Consider the following 21,621-nt stretch of genomic DNA (forward strand, 5'->3'; position numbering starts at 1 on the left):
ATATCAATTATCATCCCACAAACGCCTTTACCGGGCACCAATGACCAAGCAAATTTTTTTTTTTTTTTTTTTTTTTTTTTTTCCAATATATATATTATTAGTTTGTCAACTGCTGGTATTTGTTAAGTTGGTTTCCTTGTCCCACTTCTCTCCCACTTCCCTCCACATACTCTTTCGCTTTTTTTTTTTTTTTGGTCTTCTTTTAAAACACGATGTTACTCTTAGTCCCACCACCAAAAGTTGAAAATGACAAAGACGCTGTTCGCTTTCCAAAACAAGAGCCTAATGACCATTGTGCCACGACAGCGTCCAACAACGATCAGAGTAAAGTTTTAGTGCTATTACCTCCCCAAACCGACCTTAGCTCAACAATGATCGTACCGGACACTGCCACGACTTTCAGTGAGAGTGCAGCCACTGCTGGACCTCCCACAGCAACAGGCATGGCAACATCCTCTGGATGGTTTAAAGACTTTGATCGACTCTGTAATAGTAGTAAATAATAAGAATGATAACAAAAATAGCAGCAGTAATAATATTAGCAGTGGTGGTAATGATAATAGTAATAATAATAGTAACAGTACTATCTATTTAGGTAGCCTACCTCCACGGCCTTGCTCTCAACAACAGCGAGTGCAGCGGCGGTTCAGTTCCCGCCCTCGCTCCTGTTCTCGTCCTCGATCCTGTTCCCATTCTAGTTTCAATTTTCATCCCCATCCTCATCCGAAAAGGCAATCAAGAATGATTGAAGGTGATAATCATTATAGGCTTTGGAGGCAACACCTTGCATTCTTGGAGCGATTCACTACACAACCAAATGGGGCTGGGACTGGAGTAAATGCGGTAGGATCACCTGTTCCTCGAAGACATTCACATCATGGAAATTCTGCTGCAGTGAATCAGGATTGGAGATATGATATCATCCACGGGATAGGGGATCGGCGGCGAAAGTCAATGCCCAGCCAGGGTGATGGTAGTGATGGTGAAGGAAGAGGAGGAGGGATTAGAGCAGGAAGAGATCTTCATCTTTGGTCGCCTCAGAGGACATGGACAAAAGTATCGACGCTTTTAAAACACCCTTCAGCAAATAGCTTACAGTCCCAGCTATTGTCATCATCATCGTCATCATCGTCAGCATCATCATCGCCATATTGTTTCCCTCCAGGATCGCCACAGATGTTTCGAGAGGCATTCAAAAGGACCATGAGAGTACAATCGCCAGTGTTGACATCAACGAGTGAAAAAGTACAGCTGGACCCCAAACAGCTTTCTCATCCTAAAGAGATGATGACGAAGAATGGATTACAAGTAGATGGTAGGCTTAAAGAGAAAAACGAGGCTAGGATCGAAACAGGGATGGCAACAGCAGCGGCAGATGAAGAAAACGAAAGAAATACCGTTGGTGACGATGACGGCGGTGACGGCAACGGTAGCGAGGGCTTCAAAAGATTCAGCTTTTTACCATCACCAGCACCCCCTCCTCCTCCTCTCATGAAGCGCGAGCCTATATCCGAGGAACCAATGGAAGAAGAAGAGATGGAGGCGGAGGAGGAGGAAGAGGAGGAAGGGGAGGAAGAGAAGGAAGGGGAGGAAGGGGAAGGAAAGGACGATGATGTGGAAAACGCGTCGTTGCCAAAGGGCAAGACAATCGATGTGTCACATTATAAACCAGGCCAATACGTTGTTACAGAGGGCTCTATCCGACCATCATTTCCGCGAGAGACGGTCATAACGGCGCATGATATCTCGTTGATGACAGCATCCCTCAAAGCGCTCACTCCGTTGGAGATCCAAAGCCAATTGTATATGGGAACCCGGCAACAGACAAGACGGAGGAGACAATCTCGACGCAGGAGCCATAATGTCATCATTGCATCGTCATCGGCGGTTGTTTCGGCGGATACAGCGGTAGCGAGAGCAGGAGTAGGAGCACAACCTGTATTACACAACCATTCCGTCTATAGAGCACCCCCTGTCCCTATTCTTCGTGAAGGGTCCTCTATGATAGGTCTAGGCCTTACATCCATGAACGCTAGTGCCAATAGTATTAGGACTAGCACGATGGGCGTGAACGATCATAAAACCACAAAACAGAGTGTGAGCGTGAGTGTAGGGGCGAATGAGAGACCTCTACCGGCACATTATTATCTTCCACCGAGTGCATTCAGAACTGCAGCAGACGTGGCAGCAGAAGAAAGAGAAGAATTGGAGAGAAAACAACGACAGCAGCAACGACAACAAGAAAAAAAGATGGAAGAAACAGATGAATTCTTGATCTTTTCACCATCATTACCTTGAAGAAAGCTAGAAATAGTGCCTGAACGATAGTCGTGGGAGTTTTTTTTTATTTTTTTTATTTTTTTTATGTTGATCCACGATATTGCTCCTCCCACCTCTCCACATGTAATTGCTACACAAACACAAAAACAAAAAAAAAAAGGTACCTTTTCATCGCCATTGTCGTCGCTGACCTGATGATAAATAACAAGCCGATCAAGCTCACGCGCATATCTGTATATCAACTATCAACTATATCAATTATATCAACTATTATATAGATATATATAATCATAATCAAAATCATAAAAAGAGAAATAGCAAACAAACAAACATCAAAGTTTGCAGATGAAGCCCTTTTTTTATTTTTTTTATTTTTTTATATACTCTCTTCAAATCAGAGAGCAAGAGATTTCTCCCCGTTGATAAGAGAAGTAGCCAATCGGGGATGATTTTTGACCCTGCACATTTAACATCAGCAAGATTTAAAAAAAATAGCCTTTTTTGTATTTTTTTTAAAAAAAAGGCGACTCCTAATATGTGCCTATAGATTATTAATGTCATTATCACTCCATGAGAAGAGGAGGAGGAAGCAGTAGCAGTAAAAAAAAAAAGTGACTGCTAAAAGTCAAATCTCCACAGGTTTCCCACGATCCCGATACTCACGGAATGCTGAAAACATTGTAAAAAAAAAAAAAAAAAAAAAAAAAAAGGTCAGACAAACAGCAGGTGGGTAGAGCTTTGATGATGATGATTATTATTTACTACACCTTTGAGAATTCACTCCGAGAATCCAAAAAAATGTGTAAGCAACAAAGTGTATATATAATGTTGTATATATGTATTATACTATGCGTGGGAATAAATACGCACGTGAAGGGGAAGAGAGAAGGGGGGGAGATCTGAACAAAACGCACAATCTTTTTTTTGTTTCTTACACAGCCGATAAACATCTAAACAAAAAAGTATAATACATGAACAGGAACATGTTCAATCGAATACAAAACACACATCTTTTTGTAGTCGGGATAGCTAACCGAAACTATAAAAAAAAAACTCGAGTTTTTTTATTATTATTATTATTATTATTGATTCATGAGGTTTATAAAATATATACGGTATCTACACAAGTAGCTAACAAAAAGCAAATTTTGCCCGAGCCCACTTTCTCGTTGGATCATCACCATCGGATCATCACATGCTCGCTGAACTATCAAGTGTTTTTTTTTTTTTTTTTTTTCTCACCCTTTCTTTTTTAGTGTTTAGCATGTAATGTTCGTGTATTTACTAAAACCGTTTTTTTTTTTTTGTGGTTGCACTATAAAAAATAAATGACGCTGATGATGAGCTGAGCAAGAAAGGGGAAAAGAAAAAGGGAGGAAAAGGGAGGAAGGGAAGAAGTGAGAAAAGGCGAGGAAGGAAAGGGAGGGAGGGAAAAAGAGAGAGATAGAGAGGGAAGTAAAAAGTTGAGATGACATAGACCCTAAACCCTTGTGTTTTATTTTGACCATTGTAAAAAACTTGTTCGTTTGTTACCACGCTTTCTCTAATAATTTTTTTTTTCTTTAGATGCATCATTTGAATCAAATGCTCTTTGAAGACCAAATAAAACATTTTGTCCGCATGGTATACACATTTGTTGTGGATTTTCTTTTTAAAACAACAGGGCTTTTTTATTATCATTTTTTATCCACATGAGGTTCTATATTTGATGATGGTCCAAAACAACCCGAACCATTGGTTTTATCCATTGGTCTGTTCTCTCTTTTTTTTTTTTTTTTTTTTTTTTTTTTTGCTCTCGTTTTATTTTCCTTGTTATCCCCCTCTCCTCCATCTCTTTTTTGTTTTTTGTTTTCACTGTTTGTTCAGTCCTTTTTGATCTTTGGAGACGAAACAAAGGAGAAGGGTTGGACAGGGCTAGGTTGGGTCAAAGAGGGGTGAGGGGAGATAAGTAAGGTTATAAAAAAAGAATACTACCATCATTATCCCATCACTCAAAAAAAAAAAAAAAAAAAAAAAAAAAAAAGAAAAGGGCGAAATGAGGAAAGGGTTTGACGGTATTTGGTTTGTAATGTATCAATCGATCTCATTGTACCGACTCTCTCTATCTCTCTTTGGTCGTTATCCAATTGCCTACGATGCAGTTTGTGTCTCTTGAATAATATCTTTGTATAAATCTTTAGTAAGCGGCGTTTCATTCTATTTGCGCGTCAAAACTATTATTTCACATCGCGACCTTCAAGTTGTAGGTTCAAGTAAAGATGGTCATACATAATTTGTATATAAATATTTTTTTTCTAAATTACACTTTGATATCCGACTTAATCTGATGTTCAAAGCTTACGGAATGAGAAAAAAAAAAAAAAAAAAGGAGCATCGGCCAACAAAGAAGCGTTTTAGTTATAAACTACAACTATACTATTGAGAACGAATAACCGTGGGTATAATTGAGACAAGAAGGGAAAGGAGAGGCGAACACAAAAATAAAAAAGAACTAAAATAATAAAATCTCTTTTTTTCTTTCCTGTGGTCCTCCCACGGTGGGAAAGTTGAGATTTTTGGTAATTTTTTTTTTTGTCCATCAAAAAATTGGACCAAGGGGTAACAAAGATTAGAGTATACATGTATATATATATATATATATAATATAATATACTATGTGATTTTTTTTTATTACTGTTATGAATGGTTAAAATAGTCTGATGATAGTCTATATTCAATACATGATGAATGGCTGTAAGCTATCTTGGACAGTAGATTGCGGGGAAGATGATGAAGGAGGGGAAAGAGGAAGAAGAGGGGGGGGGAGGGGAGAGTGAAAGAAGGCAGGAAGGAAGGATAAATGTCTTTTAAGATGCATTCTTTTAATTGTGTCTGTGGTCATGATGTGTAAGAGCACACGATACACAATAGAAAGCATGGTCGTGGCAAGTTCCATTTTTAAATTACCTTCCATTCCTCCATCTTTCCTTCCTTCCTATCCTTCCTTTCTTATTCCTTTTTGTTATGGAAAGTATGCAGTGGGAAAAAAAAAAAAAAAGAAAAGAAAAGAAAAAAGAAAGTTGTCACTATAATGTGTTCATTAAAGAGAAGGAGGAGGAGAAAGGGAAGGAGCAAAAGAGGAAAAAAGGCTCGAATGAGAAGAGTAGCCGTTTCATGGTACATGTAGAATGGTCTGTTGTTTTATTATTACTTATTGTTTATAGGAAATGAATGCTCAATGTCAATTGATTGAGTGGCAAATTTTTTTATTTTTTATTTTTTGTTTTTGTTTTTTCTTATCTCCACATAGTTTCTGTTTGAATACAACTGAATAGGATGCAGAGTGGACAAAGTCGACATTGGTTACAGGCACATCTGCCATCTGTGTTATTATATTTTTATCAACGTTGCTTTCCTCATCCTCCTCATCCTTCTCTCCCTCTCCTGCACAAGTGAGAGGAAAAGGAAAGAAAAAAAAAAAAAAAAAAAAAAAAAGAGAATGAGAAGAGGAAAGACGTAAAGGATTGAAACAAAGAAACAAAAACAAAAATAAATAAAAAGTGGATATAAAAAGTGGATATAAAAAGTGGATATAAAAAGTATAAACAATAAAATAAGCATTTTTACTTTTCACTTTCACATTCACTTACTTTCACACACTCTCGGGGAAAGATATCAGTCATCACAAGAACGATCCTTCCGAGACTATAAAAGAAATCAAAAAAAATTCAAAAAGACTCTTTTTTCTTTTCCCACCCTCTTCTTCTTTTATCTTTTTACTTTTCTCACTCCTCCTCGTCCTCCTTGCTTTTTTTCTTTTTCTTTCTTTATCTTTTCCTTCTTCCTTCTTCCGTTTCCTTCATTCAATTGTCTCTCTGTGTGTATAGTCTTATTCTCTCACAGTCTTACTCTTTCATCTTCACAGAAACCTCATTCCTTTCTATTCCATCAACTTTCTCCTCACCCTGACGACTCTCCTACTACACAACTTCCTTCCATCATGAGGTCTCCCTTCCCCTCTGCCGCAGAGGCGTACGCAAAGTCTCTGCACCAAGAGACTGGTAGTCGGCACCATCCTGATGCTCGTCTTACCATCTTACCTCTCCCTTCCCTCGCTGCCCTCTACCCCTTAGAAGAATCCTCTTCCTCCTCCACTTCTATTCCTTCCCCACATTCTCCCACTGATCGTCCTCAATCACAATATTCAGCCCAGCAACAAAATCGTCATCAACCCTCCTATCAATCCTATGACGCACGCTTCCAAAAGGCCCCTTCTTCTTCCTCTTCTTCTTCTTCTTCTTCTTCTTCTACCACTACTACAACTACTACGCCTACTACGACTACACCTGCTGCCCCTGCTCCATCACAGTTGAGCAATTTAGACGCAGATGCAAGGACCAATAAAAATGAGTACATGGGCACTAATATGGAATCACTTTTGGATGCAGTCGAAGTCCACTCAAACATGCTTGCATCCGAGGTCTCTGGATCCTCCTCCAATGGCTCCCTCTCTCCTTGCCTTAGCTCCCACAGCCTTTCCTCTGCTCCCACATCCCCTTCTTCTACCACAGATCAATACCTCTCTCTATCTTCGTCCTCTGACCCTTCGGTTTCATCAATCACTGACAGTCACACAAAGAGCACACGGACCAACTGCAGTCCCTCTCACAGGCGAATGTCCATTAGTAACCTCCTTGACGACTTTGAGCCACACTCGCACTCGTACTCACACTCACAACGCGACATCAACTCTGACCCAAAATCTGAGGATATTCCCCGCCCACGTCACAAGCCAATGCTGCCTCGTCCATGTTCACCTTCAAATATCCCTAATCAGGTCACACATAAGCGCAAATGGTCACGCCTCAGTACTCATCCTGCGGACGAATCCCGCAATCTAAAGACCCCTCGCGTGATCCCTACCTCTATCGATAGACCATTCAACATGTCCACAGTGGTTGAGGGACTCTTGGAGGCTGCACCCCATAGCCAACCAAGCACCTCAATGGAGGATGTAAAAACCAGCAACAATAATGGCCCTATGGATCGTCTATCCACAATCACCACCGTTTCCCCTTCCTCCACCACTACTAGTACTACCACAACCATTAGCTGCTATCATGCTTCAGTCGCTCAAAAATCTTATGGATCTGAGAAGCGCTTCTTGTGTCCACCCCCTATTGTCCACATTGAGGGTCAGCTGGATGATTCTATCCTAGGGTTGACAAGCAAACCCCAGGTGGCCATGTCTGTCATTTGTGAATCCGGTGACAACACACTTGGACAACGCTCAACATTGGAGGATGATCAATCCAGTACTTTCCGCTATCTATACGTCAGCGGCACCGCCAAGGCCAAAGCATTTCAATTGAAGCTTCAGGTCTATGGACGGACATGCTTGCCCAATGGATTTGTCTCTGGTGATTCCTCTCAGTCTTCTTCAATGACCGAGAACAATGGCACTGTTACATCTCAATCAGAATTAGACCTCCCTGAGCCTATTGCAGAGTTTCAATCTCAACCCATTGCCATCATTTCCAAGCCTTCAAAGAAGACTGCAAAGGCTCGTAACGTCTCGTCCTGTATCCTTGCTGGTTCCTTGGTCTCACTCTTCAACCGTATCAACTCACAAACAGTCCGTACAAAGTACATGTCTGTCCATGATAGAGGGCTCTGCGCAAAGAGCTCGACCTGGTCTGCATTCACCATCTCTATTGTCAACAATGGTCCAACTTCGCCTGCCTCTGCCCGTAATGGACCACCAAAGCCACATCAGCGTCAACCTACAGAACAAGGTGCATCCCCCATCACTTATGGCGCTGAAATCATCTTGACAGAGTCTGTTACGGGTCTTCAGTCCGACCGCCTCATCGTCTGTAAAGTCGAAAACGGTCGGATCTTGCAGGGTGCTATCGGACCCATTTGTCAGATGCAAAAGGTGGCGCTCATGTCGATGGAGCGCACCAAGGACGGCATGCCTATGTATCTTGGTGCAGTGGGTGATGATCATCCGACCGGGCGTTTCATGGATCACTCGACCTCCACCAGAACTGTATTGCGTTATCAAGCCTCCACCATGACTGAGCATTCTAAGCCCGGTGGTGATGATTTCTTGTGCTGGACCATCGTTGGTATTTGTAAGTTCACCCTTTCAATATTTGGCTTGTTTAAAAAAAAAAAAAAAAAGTTAAGTTTTGAAGTTCCGTAATTAATCTTTTTTTTTTTTTTTTGCTTTCTTTTTTCTGCACACTTAGCCAAATTCGAATATGCTGTGGATCTTCATTGACGACACATCTGAAGAACAAAAAAAAAAAAAAAAAAAAAAAAAAGCTGTGAAGGAATGCAACTCTATTAACCGAGCTTTTCTTTGGAGAAGCAATACGATAATCTATACCCATACAATGTTTTTTTTTTTCTTCCTTTTTTTCTTTTCTCTTTTTCATTGTTTTCTTGAAGACTTCAGAACATCTTTGATTTTCTTTTTTTAATATTATAATTGTTTCGTTTTTCCTCTGTTTCATTTATAGCTTTTCCTGTAGTATCATCTGTATTATCAGTGCAAAAAAAACCCCCTCGTTTTATTAGTAGTTTTCTTATGAGATGATCGAGTCTACCCAAGCATTTTCAACTAATAATATAATATACATTTATAATTAATGTCATGTTGTTGTTAATCTTTTATAAAAGTTGAATCCAATATATGCATGAATGACCACATGTTTATAATCCGTGGGGGGAATACCCCTTAACTCTACCGAATGATTTTTTTTTTTTTTTTTTGTTTATTTACTTTCCGGACGCGTCGCGCCCAACACGTCCTCCCATCCTCCTCTTCCTTGTCTGACGCCACCAAAATAATAATAATAACATTCTCCTTCTTTTTGCCATCATTCTTTTTTTATCGACTCACTCCACATTAAAGCCGATCCCTATTTTGTTTTTTTACTACTACCTTTTTTTTTTTTTTTTTTTTTTTTTTCTGTACATTTTTCTTCCTCCTCCCCCCATTTCAACTTTTGTTTTCGTCGAGGACCATTAAATAAGAAAATGACTAAGCCTAAAACCGTGCCTGTAAGTTCAATGGAAGGCAAGCCATAACAATCAGACTCTCACACAAATGCATTAAAAGAAAAAGAAAAAAGAAATAATAAAAAAAAGTGACCAATAACAATGACCTAACACTCATCCTATATCCTAAAACCATATTCATTATACTATCTGTATATTTTTGGTAACACCTACTCTCTCTAATATCAAAGGATTCTGGCGTACGACGATCGTCCCGACTCAAGACACAGCCTGTAGAGCCCAAAGGTTAGAGGGCTCTCTATGAGTTATTCGCTCACATTGTCATCGTATTCTGTAACATATATTGTTAGTAATTACAACAGAGACTAATGACTATTATTATTATTTTACACCCTCCATGATGTAGCATCCAACACCAAGGTGCCTGTATCGAAACCACCCCCCAAATCTAAAGGATCCAAGTCTAAAAAGACCGTAGTGGATTCTGATGATGATGAGGAAGAAGACGATCGTGGGAAAGAAGACGATCATGAGAAAGAAGATGATCAGGAGGAAGATGATGATCAGGAGGAAGATGATGATCAGGAGGAAGAAGATGATCAGGAGGAAGAAGACGAGCAGGAGGAATATAGACAGGAGAAAAGGGAGATTAAAGGATCTCGGAGTACTCGTAGAACTCGCTTCACACCAAAGCAACCATCCACAATTTCGAAACCGTCTCCCAAATCTAAAGGATCCACGTCTAAAAAGGACGAAGTGGATTCTGATGATTATGAAGAAGAAGACGATCAGGAGGAAGAAGACGATCAGGATGAATATAAACCGGAGAAAAAGAAGACCAGAGAGCCTCGAGGGGCCCGTAGAGCTCGATCCACACCGAAGAAGCCATCCAGAACTATAACAGCAGACGATGACAACAGTCAGGAACAGTCAGAGCTATATCGTGAGTAGATTTCTTTTCTTTTCTTTTTTTATTTTTATTTTTATTTTTTTTTTTGCAAGCTTACTTACTATACTTAATGAGTAATTTAAAAGTGTAGCTGCAAGGACTTGCACATCTCTGCAAATATGATGTTGCTAATCTATATCCTTTCTGATATGTATGATTATGAAACAGGTGCCGTGTTGGATTCACAAGTGGCTTTAGATACAGTGGTAGCAGACTGGATTAAGCTTTACAAAGAGTCGCCGGAGGAGGCCATGCTGAATTTGACCAACTTTTTGCTCCGGTGTTGCGGATGTAAATATTTGATCCCTGCAGATGACTTTGCGGACGAGGACAAGATGGTAGAAACTCTGGAAGATATTTTGATCCAATACAAAGAGGTATGGAAAGAAATATTAATGACAATCACGATGATAATGATGATGATGATAATAATGTTTATTTATTTTTCTTGGTTATTATCAACGACCTGTGGAGACTTTTTTTTTTAACTCGTGATGCTGGTACCTTGGCTTTTTTTTTTTTTTTTTTTTTTTTTTACGATGACTGGTATATTAGAATACATCCAACTTTGATTACCCAATCGTTTCTAAGGCAAAGGCATTTAAAAAGTTCAAGAAGAATCTTCTGGAGTTCTACACACGACTTATTCAAAAGGCACAGAACAATATCTTGTTTGATGATGTCTTTATGAGTACTCTACTCGATTGGACAATTTCACTTTCGAGGTAAGGAGTGCATAAGGAGGACCTGCTAGAGTCAGGGACACATAAAGGATAGCGAAAGGATAGTGGAAGAAAAGCCAAGCACAATGCTTATATATACACATATAATCTTTAAAAAAAAAAAAAAAAAAAAAAAAATAGTTCGACCTTCCGACCTTTCCGTCATACCGCCACCACAGTTGCTCTCAATATTGTGTCATCCCTTGCTGAGATTGCAACTGAGCTTCAGGAGGAACTGAACATTACTAACCGTCAATTAGCAACAAGTCAGAAGCAAAAGGCAGCACAGGTAAAGACAAAACAACTAGGCAAGAAGATTTCTGAGACGCAAGCTCGAAAAGCTGATGTCTTGAAATGGATCGAGCAAGTTTTTGAGAGGTAAAGTCTTTTTTCTTTTTCGAATCCCTTTTAGTCATTGGAATTTTATTTAACATCATATTACCTCTATGTATGTATGTATGTATGTATGTATTTTTTTTTTTTTTTTTTTTTTTTTTTAGTGTTTATGTTTTAAGGTGTCGGGATGTGGATCCCTTAGTGCGCTCAGATTGCGTTCATGGACTGGGACAATGGATGGTAGCCAACCCGGATCACTTTGTTGCATCTTCTTATCTGCGCTACTTGAGTTGGGCGCTTTCAGACAAGACAGCAGCAGTCCGATTGGAGGCTCTGAAGGTTTTAACGAGGTTGTTTGAAATGGAAAATCAGCCCCATCCACTGCGACAGTTTACCACCCGATCCACAGCTCGCTTCATTGAGATGGCTATTGGAGAATCTGACACCAGCGCTCGCTTGGGGGCAATTCGCGTACTGACATTGGTTCATAAGCATGGTCAGCTGGACGAGGAAGAACAGTTCCAACTGAGCGGATTGATTTTTGGCGCAAACCAAAAGGTCCGAAAGTCACTCGCCAAGTTTGTGAAGGCACGCGTTTGGGAGGATGAAGTGGAAACAAGGATGGCATCATGTCAATTGCTGGCTTCATCCTCACAAGGAGACGGCGATGCAGATGCAGTAGTGATCAAGAAGGACAAAGTGGAGCTCAAATCCTTGGTGAGCTTCTTGATCAAGGTCGGTAAAGCGCAAGACGAACAGAATGGTCATTCTGGTCAAAGTGATGATCATCAGCAGCCAAGTGGAGCTGGAACACGCCTATTTGACGAAACCAAAGTCGGAAGAATTGCCTTGGCTGTCGAGGCTCTTTGGTCTGAAATTGATGTCCTCAAGGTATGTATCCAATTTGGCTTTTTTTTTTTATTTTTATTTTTTTATTTTATTTATTTATTTATTTTCCTTCATCAGTTTGCTCATGCCCTTTTTTCTATCTGTCTGTATTAGAATTGGAAATCCATTGCAGAATACCTTATTGAAGACCATACAAAGTCATCAACTACCTTATCACAACGCTCTGGAAAGGGCAAGCCTACATCACTGGAGGATATCTATCACCTGGACGAGGAAGAAGAAAATACTTTGCTGGAAATCTTTATTGCGAGCCTGCAATTGATACTCCAACCTCCTGCTGTGCCTGGATTCTTAAAGAACAAGGCCAAGATTAAAGAACAACAAGAGGATTTAGCTAGCGAGGTCGGTCGCTATTGTATTGAAATCTTACCAAAGCTGTTCTTGAAGTACAGCGTGGATCCCGGTCGTATCAGATTTGTTTTGGTCATTCCTCAATTAATTCCTCTGAACGTTTATGTGGACATGCGCTTGCTTACGGTTAGTATTAAATCTTTTTTTTTTTTTTTTGCATTCAATCCCCTTCTCCTTTAATACACACACACCTTCATGCCTATGAAAAGGAGAAAGGCTTTAAGAAATGGTGTTATGTCCTCTTATACTTTATTATTATTATTATTGTTATTTTTCTATTCTACTCATCACATAGGATTACGAAGAATTAGTAGATGATGTCATCAAGGCTTTCAAGAAGCACAGTGACCCATCAGTACTAAGTACAGCAGCAGTGACACTTCGTACCATGCAAGGGTATGAAATTTTGCGTACATCACACGAAGCCAGGATTGATGCATTGGGAGCATCGATCGTCAACACGTTTTTGACCCTTGTTTCTCAGGTACGTGTAAAATCAAGAAGATGATGTGAGGTAGCTTGAGCCCTTTTTCAGTTTCATAATGTGAAATTAATCTTATAAAAACGCTATCTATCAAACCCGGTTATGTATATATCTAGGGAGAGAATGTTGATATTACCGATAGAGCAATGTTAGAGGAGCTCACGCTATGCCTTCGGAGACTGGAGCATTTGATCAAGTGCACGGATGTGACGGTCAGAAGAGCACGCTCCACTGATCAGGATCCATTTGGAGCGCTCTTGAAAGTCATTGAGAGATATAAAACCGCTCATGATCAAGATGCCGAGGTTCGTAGCCTAAATATATCCCTCTTTGTTAGAATATCATTACTATTTTTCTTTTCTTTGTTTTTACTAATATGGACACCTTGATTTTTTTCTTTTTTTTTTTTGTTGTTGTTGTTGTTATTGCGAATAGGTATTAGTCTCGGCACTTTCAATTGCTTTTCTTTGGATCTCGTGGGTATGCAGAGCTAATGCTATCAAGCGTGGTCAGAATGCTGATTGGTCAGAAGAGGATACTCAGGATATGCTACACAAACAGGACACACTTGTTCGACTCGTTTCGGACCTTGCTATCAAAGAAAATCAGACCCAGACTATTGATGCTCGAGTACGTCGTAGAGCGTTCCAGGTCCTTGGAGACATCTATTGGCTCTTTGGGGGTGACATGTTCCACTCATCTAAGGGTGCTAACCGTCACCTTCTATACATGTCTTGCCCTGAAGCCACGCAAGCTGAATGTGAAAACTTTTTGAGAACAGAGCTGGACCTTTGGGATGAAAAAGTAAGACAGAAAGCCACAGCTTTGCAACAAGCCAGAACACCCAGAACAACGGATGGCGCTGTGAAAGGAGGAGCAGCAACAGCAGCAGAAGGAGGAGAAGAGGAAGAAGACGGCCAAGAAGCTCAGGATATTGCAGAACTTGTTGAAGAAGAAAAATTGGCAGCGGCTCAGATTGAGCAAGAGGACAAGTATGAGATGTTTGGAACTGTCTTTTCGTTCATGCGTCAGATCATGCTTAAGGACTTTAGTATGGGTCATGCTATCCCCATTCTTGCCTGGTATGGGCGCTTTGGGACTGAATATGACGAGGGTGTGAAGCGAGTTGTGGCTAGCATCAAAGGTCAGATATTTGAAGGACTTTCGAAGCAGGCACGAGAAGAAAAGGCTCAGTCATTCATGACTGTATGTCTTGAATCACTCAAAGAGGTAAGCAAATGGCGAGAAAAAAAAAAAAAAAAAAAAAAAAAGTATTTGAATGTCAAGTGTTTTTTCTTTTTCTTTTTACTAACGTCATCGATACTTTTATCCCTTCTGATAGTCGTTTGAACTTTATCTAAATAATCGTGTTCGCTCCACTAGCCAATCATTGCAGCTAGCGAAAGCCCTATCAACAGCGATCAAGCCTCCAGGATTTATGCAATCGTCAAGAACTGGGATTGAGTCTCGATTGGTGTGGGATTTGCATAAACGTGGTATTGTGTATGCATTAGAGAAGATTGAAAGATTTTCTTCTAGTGCCACTAATGGAGCGGATGGGGCCAAGAAAAGCATTTCAAAGATGGTTCAGTTTTTTGATGTCTTGAGCCATATGCCGTTCGGGCCACATACTGCTTTGAATGAGACTACATCGATTTATGATCTAATCAAGTCGGAATGTGAGCGCAGAGAGCTAAATGTGACGGAGGAGGAGGGGGAGGATCTTTGGGAGCCCCTTCATTCGTACCAATTAAAGATTGAGAAAATGATGCAACGTGCTGCGGCAGAGCAGGCTACTGCGGCAAGGAAAGCTGAAAACACAGCTCGCCAGCAACATGACGAACAACAAGAACAAGAACACCAGCCACAGCCGGATGTAGAGATGGACAATGCTGCTGAGGAGAGAGAGAGCATAGAACAGCAGCAACCGGAAAAAATGAGTGGTAAGAAACGGCTTGCAGAAGATGAGGACATTGATCTTCATGATGAAGACGAACTGGACCGTGAGAACGGAACTCATGGTCGTCCGAGTCATGTTGGAAGCCCGAGCGGGGGGGACGATAGTGATCATGAAAGTCATGCGACCAAAGAGACAAAACGTATCCGAGTCATTTAAGAAACCCATCGTTGTTAGTCTAAAACAATATGTTGCATTATCCTTCATTCCATGAATAATAATAACAAAAAAAAAAACTCTGGATGATTTATGTAAAGTTGTTTTTTATTTATTTATTTCTTAAATCGAGTACCCAAGCTAAGCATTTCAAGTTTGCCAAAACCCATCCTCCTTCTCATTTATAAAAAAAGAAAAAGGTGTAAAATAATCGAAAAGCGATCGAATCATTGACGGCATGATTAAAAGCTTTGAAAGAGATGTAGGGACAATTGGAAGAGCTCAATTTTAGGAAGAGCCATTAGGGAGTTTTTTGTCTGGTATAGATTGTCCATGAACACTCTTGACTTTTTTTTTTTTTTTTTTTTTTTGAGAAAGGATGGTTGATGAGTTTTGGCTATGGGAACTCAAGTGAAGGGGATTTTTTTAAGCTGCCTTTTTCCTGAAGGAGACACCTTCAGAAAGACGGGCACGACCACCAGTAGGTTGAGCAAGGACCGTGCTACATTTTGGGCAGGAGACGACTGTGGCAGCATGAGAGAATAGAGGGGTAATGGTCTGGCAGGCAGAGCACTTGACATCCATGTAGAATGAATCTGGGCTTTGTACGACACGCTTGAGCTTGTGAGTCTGAGCCTCTCTGAGAGGAGTGGGGTTGAGCAGATCGTAGGCAAGAGTCATTGTTGTTGTTTTTGTATTTGTGTGTGTATGTGTATGTGAGAGAGAGAGGGAGAGAGAAAGCTGTGAGCTGTGGAGAAAGTAAAAAAAAAAAAAAAAAAAAAAAGAAAGGAAAGGAAAGGGAAGATAGCCTTCCTTTTATACATTTTTTTTTAAGTGTCACAGAAAAAGAAAAAAAAAAAATAGTGGCTGTGTGGTTATAGAACACTTGTTCATTCAAGCGAGCTTTTTTTTTTTTTTTTTCTGCTCTATCATTAAAAAAAAGGGCATTATTTTTTTTTACCTTTTGTGATTAAATTGACTATTTCGGAGAGAAGCACAGACATTTCTTCCATACATGGACATTGATAGACTAGACCAATGATCCCATAAAATTTTTTTATTGTTTTAAAACTCCGCCTTCTCCACAAAACCTCCGGCTTGGCAACCTTTCTTTTTCATTCATAGTGTGATGTTAGGTGAGACCGCTACAACACTGTAATTATATACTGGGTAAGTCAACTTATTATGTTTTATTTTTCTTTAATTGATATGAAGGACCACTACAGAATGAACGTAGTATCTGCAATGATCTATCAGCCAATGGGAGCAATCATATTCATTCCTTAACAAAGCCCTAGCTCACAACCATCCAGATTTTTTCCATTAGTTCGTCTAGGCTATTGTTGGCAGAGTCTACATCACTGAGTCTGTAAGTAGCTAGGACTCATAGAGCCAGCTTACAGGAACTTCCAATGCTCTTACTTGCTTTTCGCCTCTGCTAGGATGATGACGGAAGCCCAGTTGAAAGAGCGCTTTTGTGTCTTTGGGCTGAGATAGTGGCAGACAACGATGGTAACGTTCTTAGAAAGATGGATTGCAGTGGACTCAAGTTCAATTACACTCTGCAAAGGCGACAAAAGACTTTCCAGGACTCCAAAGACAAACTACCATATATACCAGATGTGTTGAATGTTTGAATTATTCATGAATCGACATGAATGCATCCATACAGCCCTAACGCGCAGGTATTGGAAGCACAACCATCCAGTGTGAAATAGATAGTAGGAAAGACAGTTTGGTCCATGTACCAATGTCTGATGTAGAAGAATTGGAGGGCACATGGAGACAACAGAGTAAGTATTTTGTGGCTTGTGTGTCGCGTGGATATTCTTGTTGCCGTAAAACGGGCAAATTTGCCCATTTAGCATTCATCAAGTCATGGGCAGGCCAGATTCCAGTTCTCTGTGCTTCTTGCTGACATAGGAAGCGTAGAAAACAACCGGCTATCGGCTTCTTTTCGCCTATATGAGGCTACAATCATGGTACATAGAAACAACTCTGGTGTCCCGACCTACTCGCCACTTTTTTTTTTTTTACGCATAGCTTGATATTACAAACGCGAAATAAAGTTACATTCACGTACTGACAAGTAGACAAAAAAATAAAAATAAAAATCAGTAGATAACAGTAAAAAAGAGGCCGACTCTGGGTTGCTTCGCCATCTGTAGCACCGAGTTGTGCTTGCAGTCACTTTTTCCTCTATCGTCATTAATATGTTCATATATTATCCAAAACATGACATCTGGCGCTTTAGCTGCTTGTCCCCCGTGTATGTAAGGGATGGTCAGACGGTTTCACTTCTTCAATATGGACTACTATTGGCTTTAAAACTCGTTATCTGTTCACCAGTCTGCATAAGGGAATCATAACGGAACACGAGCGACACATCTGCATCGTCAAAAATATGAAGAATGGCTCGTAGGTTGCGATATTACAAACCCCGATGTCCGGCTACTTCAAGAGCTAAGCATATCGATTGATCCTACAGAATTAAAGTCTCAGGGGGTTTGCCAATCGCTGTAAGTGGATCTGGCTCTCGATTTATGTGGCATATGGACACTCCAATTAAGAGTACATCAGCACTATTTCTGACCTAGTGCTAATCAAACACTTCGACTTTTCCCCCAAAGCAACAGCTTTGCCTACAGGATATCAAGAATGAGGAACTGTACAGGTCTGTGAATAGCGATACCGCAATACAACAGTAGCCTGCTGTAAGACTGCAGAAAAGATGAGGGTATGATAATGGGGTTCGACGATATTGGGGATGGTTGATTTTAGCGATACTGTTGTAGAAAATGAAGTTGCTGACCTTAAGGTCGGTATATCTGTCAAGAACGCTTTCTTGAAAAGGCACCCCATCGACGGTGGCGTGGATGGTGTTGCAGAACAAGGGTACCATCGCCCCATAAGGAAACAGATTGTGGATGAGACAAATGAGATTAATGGCGGCCTTGTAACAGTAATAACAACATTATCGAATGGGTTTGACGCCGTAGTATTGCCATCAACGCGGCTACAGACCCCAACATGGGGCCCAGAATCAGATGACAAACCTATCGTCCCTGTGTCGCTTCCTATGCTCTAGCCGCCAGCGATATTTATAGCGAAGATGGACAGGCAGCTAGTGAGCACGAACGTGTATTAACTGATGATATTGAGGGGCCATGGATATAGTGGCGATGATGCCGAACTTCCAGGCCCAACTAGGGACTTCACACGTTCACACATTTCGAGACATTAAACTAGGCAACTTTTTAGAATTGTGATGGCACTAATATGGCTGAAATATTCCGTGGATTTCGAATAATAAAGCCTGAGTTATCCTCCCTCGTTCAAGATGAGATTGGTTCTATGCTCTTGAAGGAGTTGCTCCAAATCACCTCATTACTTGCAAAAAAAAAAAAAAAAAAAAAAAAAAGTCTATGTTGGACCATAGTACAGTAAAAGATTGAAATAAAATCGATCCAACTTTTTTCAAAAAAAAAGCTTATGCTCTTTGCATCTAAAATGTAAATCAAGAATGTCGTTCTTCTGTTAAAAACGTGTGGCCTGTTAATATAGCGCGTAAAACAAAGATGCTAAGCTATTCAACCAAAAAAAAAAAAAAAAATCATATCCAAGAAATGAATATTCCTTTTTTTTTGTTTTTTTTTTTTTTTTTGGACACGTAAAACCCCTTTAAAAGAAGCCCGAGGAGATTTTGTTTTCCTTGATTGCAGCAAAATGTATTTCTCGATTTATGCGACAGTGGTAGGTAGCTTGAGCTTTTTTTAAAAAACATAGCAAGGGGAGCAAACACAGTTTTTACCATGTTTGATATGAGATATGTCTCTATTCTCCTTTTGGGACAGGCGAAGAAGTAAAGAAAAGAAACGGCAGCGTTTTTACGCATTATAAATATAGGTGAGGAGGAAAAACCACGATTGCGATCAATGCAAAAGGTGACAGAAACAACTGAGGGCAATTCTTTGTTTTGTTGCAAGCTAAGCTACATGAAAGCAATTGTAGGATAGGAGTCCCATCGCGCTCGCCCTGTAAAGTCATAGAAGCAGAAGAGGCATCGCTAAATAATAACCAGGAGCATCATTAGGAGATCATTGTTTGAACCCTCTCTACTCATGTCTTTGAAAAGTGAAACCGAGGTGACCCCGACTGCCACTCGTGGGCAGAGTTGAAGCTTCATGGTTCTTGGTGAGCTTTATCCACTACATCACAGCCAAGGGGAAGGCCCCAACAACAAGGGTCTGCCCGCTAATGATAAAGAGTAACTCTTGCTTTTCTTGAATTACATAAAATATTTCAAATACAGTTAATCAAGCAAGGCCTCTGATCTTATGAGAACAAGCTTCCGCAAAAGTTCGTGTGCCGGAAAACCCACACTTTATGAAGTATCGTGTACAATCTTCCTGTGAATTTCTATCCTTCAGGAGAAGTTATTGGCTTGCGGATCGCGGAAGATGATAGGTAATTGATATATTAATGATATGAATTTCTCATTTGTCCAAAGCTGTATACTGTTGAAAGGACTTTAGGCTTGTTAATTCTTGTTACGGATCCCACATGGGCGGCCATTGATACCTGTGATCTTCGTAAGTTGGATATCCTAATAGTCTTCTATTGTTTACTTTGTTCCCAACAAATAAATAATTTTCCATACCTCCTTACTCAAATTTAGTTTCATGTGAGAAGAACGTGAAAATAAGAAAGCAGGCATATGCTTTTATCAAAGCTGAACACCCCAAATAAAATAAGTTATCCAAGCATGATTCAAAAAGTAAATAGACCCGCAGCAGAGGTGGTGACCAACTGGTGGCAATCCCCAATGCTATTTTTTTTTTTTTTTTTTTTTGATAAACGCCAGAGCGCTTACTGGATAAGCTTTTTAAAATTGATCGTCACCGCAATCAGATTTCTTCAGCTATCCTCCCCTACTTTCGATCGCTATTCTTCAGCTGAGTCTAAGCTTGTACGGGGTTCTGTAGGGGCTGCTCCGTCCCTGACATTGCACTCTTATAGATTAAGAAGGTAAGAAGGCCGCGTAATGTGTAACAAATGTGCATATTCTATTGGTGAAGTGTTGTGAATGAGACTATGAGTTCTGAAATGAATGATTCCTAAGGGATGTTTGGACCGGTTTTTCGTTAGGCTAGTAGTTTTACTCTTTTCTGTGGTGGTAACGGAGCATGAAAAGATGAAAAGATGAGGAATGTTTCTGCTTGCAGGGCTTAGGGCCTTTGAACCTGTGTGTGTTTTTCTTTTCTTTTTTTTCTTTTCTTTTTTTTTTTGGACAATCTCCACGACCCTTCTACCTTGTTGCGATGTCTGTGATATGTTCTAAGGGGTGGAAGATTGATATTTATGGTTGCGGTCTCTGGGCAATTGGACCATAGTGGGAACGAACCGGGGACTCAATACTCAGCTCATTAGAGCATTGTCTGGATTCGGACGTTTGTTATCTCCAATAAATATGCATCTCAGGGCTGCCAGAGAGTCTGGCCAAATGAGGAAAAGGAAGAGTAAAACTAGTAGAATTAGTATATTTAAATTAGTCCAATCCATGATGTCCCAATATCATGAAACTTGATAATAAACGCGACCTTGGCCTGCACAATTGAGTTATTAGTCTGCAGAATTAAAGAAAGAAGGTATAGACAGGTTTACAAGATTCAATGGCGATGTCTGATAGGACAGCTCTCTTTTACTGCTTTTTGAATCTTTGCTAGTATTACTTTCCAACGCATGGTCAGAAGTGCTTAGGCTAGGATACGCATAGGCTCATGATCCGTCCTATCCTCTTTTTTTCCGTCTCTTGCAATGTCTGTCCAGCCTGACTTGCAATGTCCCTATGAGCTAACCTCTTAATTAATAGAGATTTCCTTTTGAGCCATAGTCGGGGTACCTTTTTTTGGTCATCGCTCATCGGATAATTAATGTCAATATCCTGAGCTTGTTCTTTTTTACACGTTACCAATGGGAAAGCCTTTTTGCACCTGACTGCTCGTCGAAATGCGCTGTTTAATTACATAAAGTTCTACCCTAATAATCACCCTTAACAGCAATACGTATATTTCTCTCTTGCTCTCTATGATTTCTAAAGGGTCCAGTACCTCTACGGCTTAAGCGTCCTACTTATGTATCAGCATGGGCATCTGAGACTACTTTGTCAAGTTTACACTAAGTCGCTTGTCATCTATTTGCACGCTGCCCTAGGACACGAAATACTGCCACGGGTCCTTCCTCGATTCCCGACACAACTGCAACAAAATATCATGTGTTTTGCTTAAATTGGGCAGCGGGAAGAGACAGACAACAATGTTGGGTTTGGTCACAGTTGCCATTTATTTATAATTCCCCTTATTTGATAGAGGATTCTGTAGACATTGAAATGCTGATACACGTAGACTACTCCGTGGTATTCATCAACTATGTCTTTTTTTTTCCTTTTTACAGATCATGCTCATTATTC

General features: G+C 40.2%; 5 protein-coding genes across 5 annotated transcripts; 3 read left to right on the forward strand and 2 right to left on the reverse strand.

Annotated features, from left to right (window-relative positions):
* Window positions 1–212: 212 nt before the first annotated feature.
* On the forward strand, window positions 213–2,298 carry BCR41DRAFT_392971 (hypothetical protein; the record flags this gene model as incomplete). The annotated part of the gene is made up of 2 exons (XM_022028520.1): window positions 213–486; window positions 596–2,298. The coding sequence occupies 2 exons, from the start codon at window positions 213–215 to the stop codon at window positions 2,296–2,298; spliced, it is 1,977 nt and encodes a 658-aa protein (XP_021884686.1).
* A 1,219-nt stretch (window positions 2,299–3,517) lies between these two features.
* Window positions 3,518–4,070, reverse strand: BCR41DRAFT_178941 (hypothetical protein). Its single transcript, XM_022019755.1, has one exon. It carries the CDS (start codon window positions 3,958–3,960, stop codon window positions 3,565–3,567), a length of 396 nt encoding a protein of 131 aa, XP_021884687.1. The 5' UTR covers window positions 3,961–4,070; the 3' UTR covers window positions 3,518–3,564.
* A 1,804-nt stretch (window positions 4,071–5,874) lies between these two features.
* Window positions 5,875–8,559, forward strand: BCR41DRAFT_383994 (hypothetical protein). Its single transcript, XM_022027523.1, has 2 exons — window positions 5,875–8,396; window positions 8,514–8,559. Exons 1-2 carry the CDS (start codon window positions 6,260–6,262, stop codon window positions 8,543–8,545), a joined length of 2,169 nt encoding a protein of 722 aa, XP_021884688.1. The 5' UTR covers window positions 5,875–6,259; the 3' UTR covers window positions 8,546–8,559.
* A 681-nt stretch (window positions 8,560–9,240) lies between these two features.
* BCR41DRAFT_383995 (hypothetical protein) lies at window positions 9,241–15,209 on the forward strand. The gene is made up of 12 exons (XM_022027524.1): window positions 9,241–9,330; window positions 9,519–9,573; window positions 9,695–10,231; window positions 10,406–10,614; window positions 10,793–10,962; window positions 11,101–11,337; window positions 11,460–12,186; window positions 12,298–12,681; window positions 12,851–13,039; window positions 13,156–13,344; window positions 13,475–14,269; window positions 14,382–15,209. Exons 1-12 carry the CDS (start codon window positions 9,307–9,309, stop codon window positions 15,153–15,155), a joined length of 4,290 nt encoding a protein of 1,429 aa, XP_021884689.1. The 5' UTR covers window positions 9,241–9,306; the 3' UTR covers window positions 15,156–15,209.
* A 369-nt stretch (window positions 15,210–15,578) lies between these two features.
* Window positions 15,579–15,898, reverse strand: BCR41DRAFT_332310 (ribosomal protein S27; the record flags this gene model as incomplete). The annotated part of the gene is made up of 1 exon (XM_022021846.1): window positions 15,579–15,898. Exon 1 carries the CDS (start codon window positions 15,831–15,833, stop codon window positions 15,579–15,581), a length of 255 nt encoding a protein of 84 aa, XP_021884690.1. The 5' UTR covers window positions 15,834–15,898.
* Between the last annotated feature and the right edge of the window lie 5,723 nt (window positions 15,899–21,621).

The sequence above is a fragment of the Lobosporangium transversale genome, assembly GCF_002105155.1.
Source record: "Lobosporangium transversale strain NRRL 3116 chromosome Unknown BCR41scaffold_5, whole genome shotgun sequence".
NCBI lineage: Eukaryota > Fungi > Mortierellomycota > Mortierellomycetes > Mortierellales > Mortierellaceae > Lobosporangium > Lobosporangium transversale.

Coding starts and splice junctions, on each gene's coding strand:
- BCR41DRAFT_383994 (XM_022027523.1), top strand. CDS start 6,260: ATGAGGTCTCCCTTCCCCTCTGCCGCAGAGGCGTACGCAAAGTCTCTG. Junction 8,397..8,513: donor CTGGACCATCGTTGGTATTT/GTAAGTTCACCC, acceptor CTGCACACTTAG/CCAAATTCGAATATGCTGTG.
- BCR41DRAFT_383995 (XM_022027524.1), top strand. CDS start 9,307: ATGACTAAGCCTAAAACCGTGCCT. Junction 9,574..9,694: donor ACAGCCTGTAGAGCCCAAAG/GTTAGAGGGCTC, acceptor TCCATGATGTAG/CATCCAACACCAAGGTGCCT. Junction 10,963..11,100: donor TGGACAATTTCACTTTCGAG/GTAAGGAGTGCA, acceptor AAAAAAAAATAG/TTCGACCTTCCGACCTTTCC.
- BCR41DRAFT_178941 (XM_022019755.1), bottom strand. CDS start 3,960: ATGATAATAAAAAAGCCCTGTTGTTTTAAAAAGAAAATCCACAACAAA.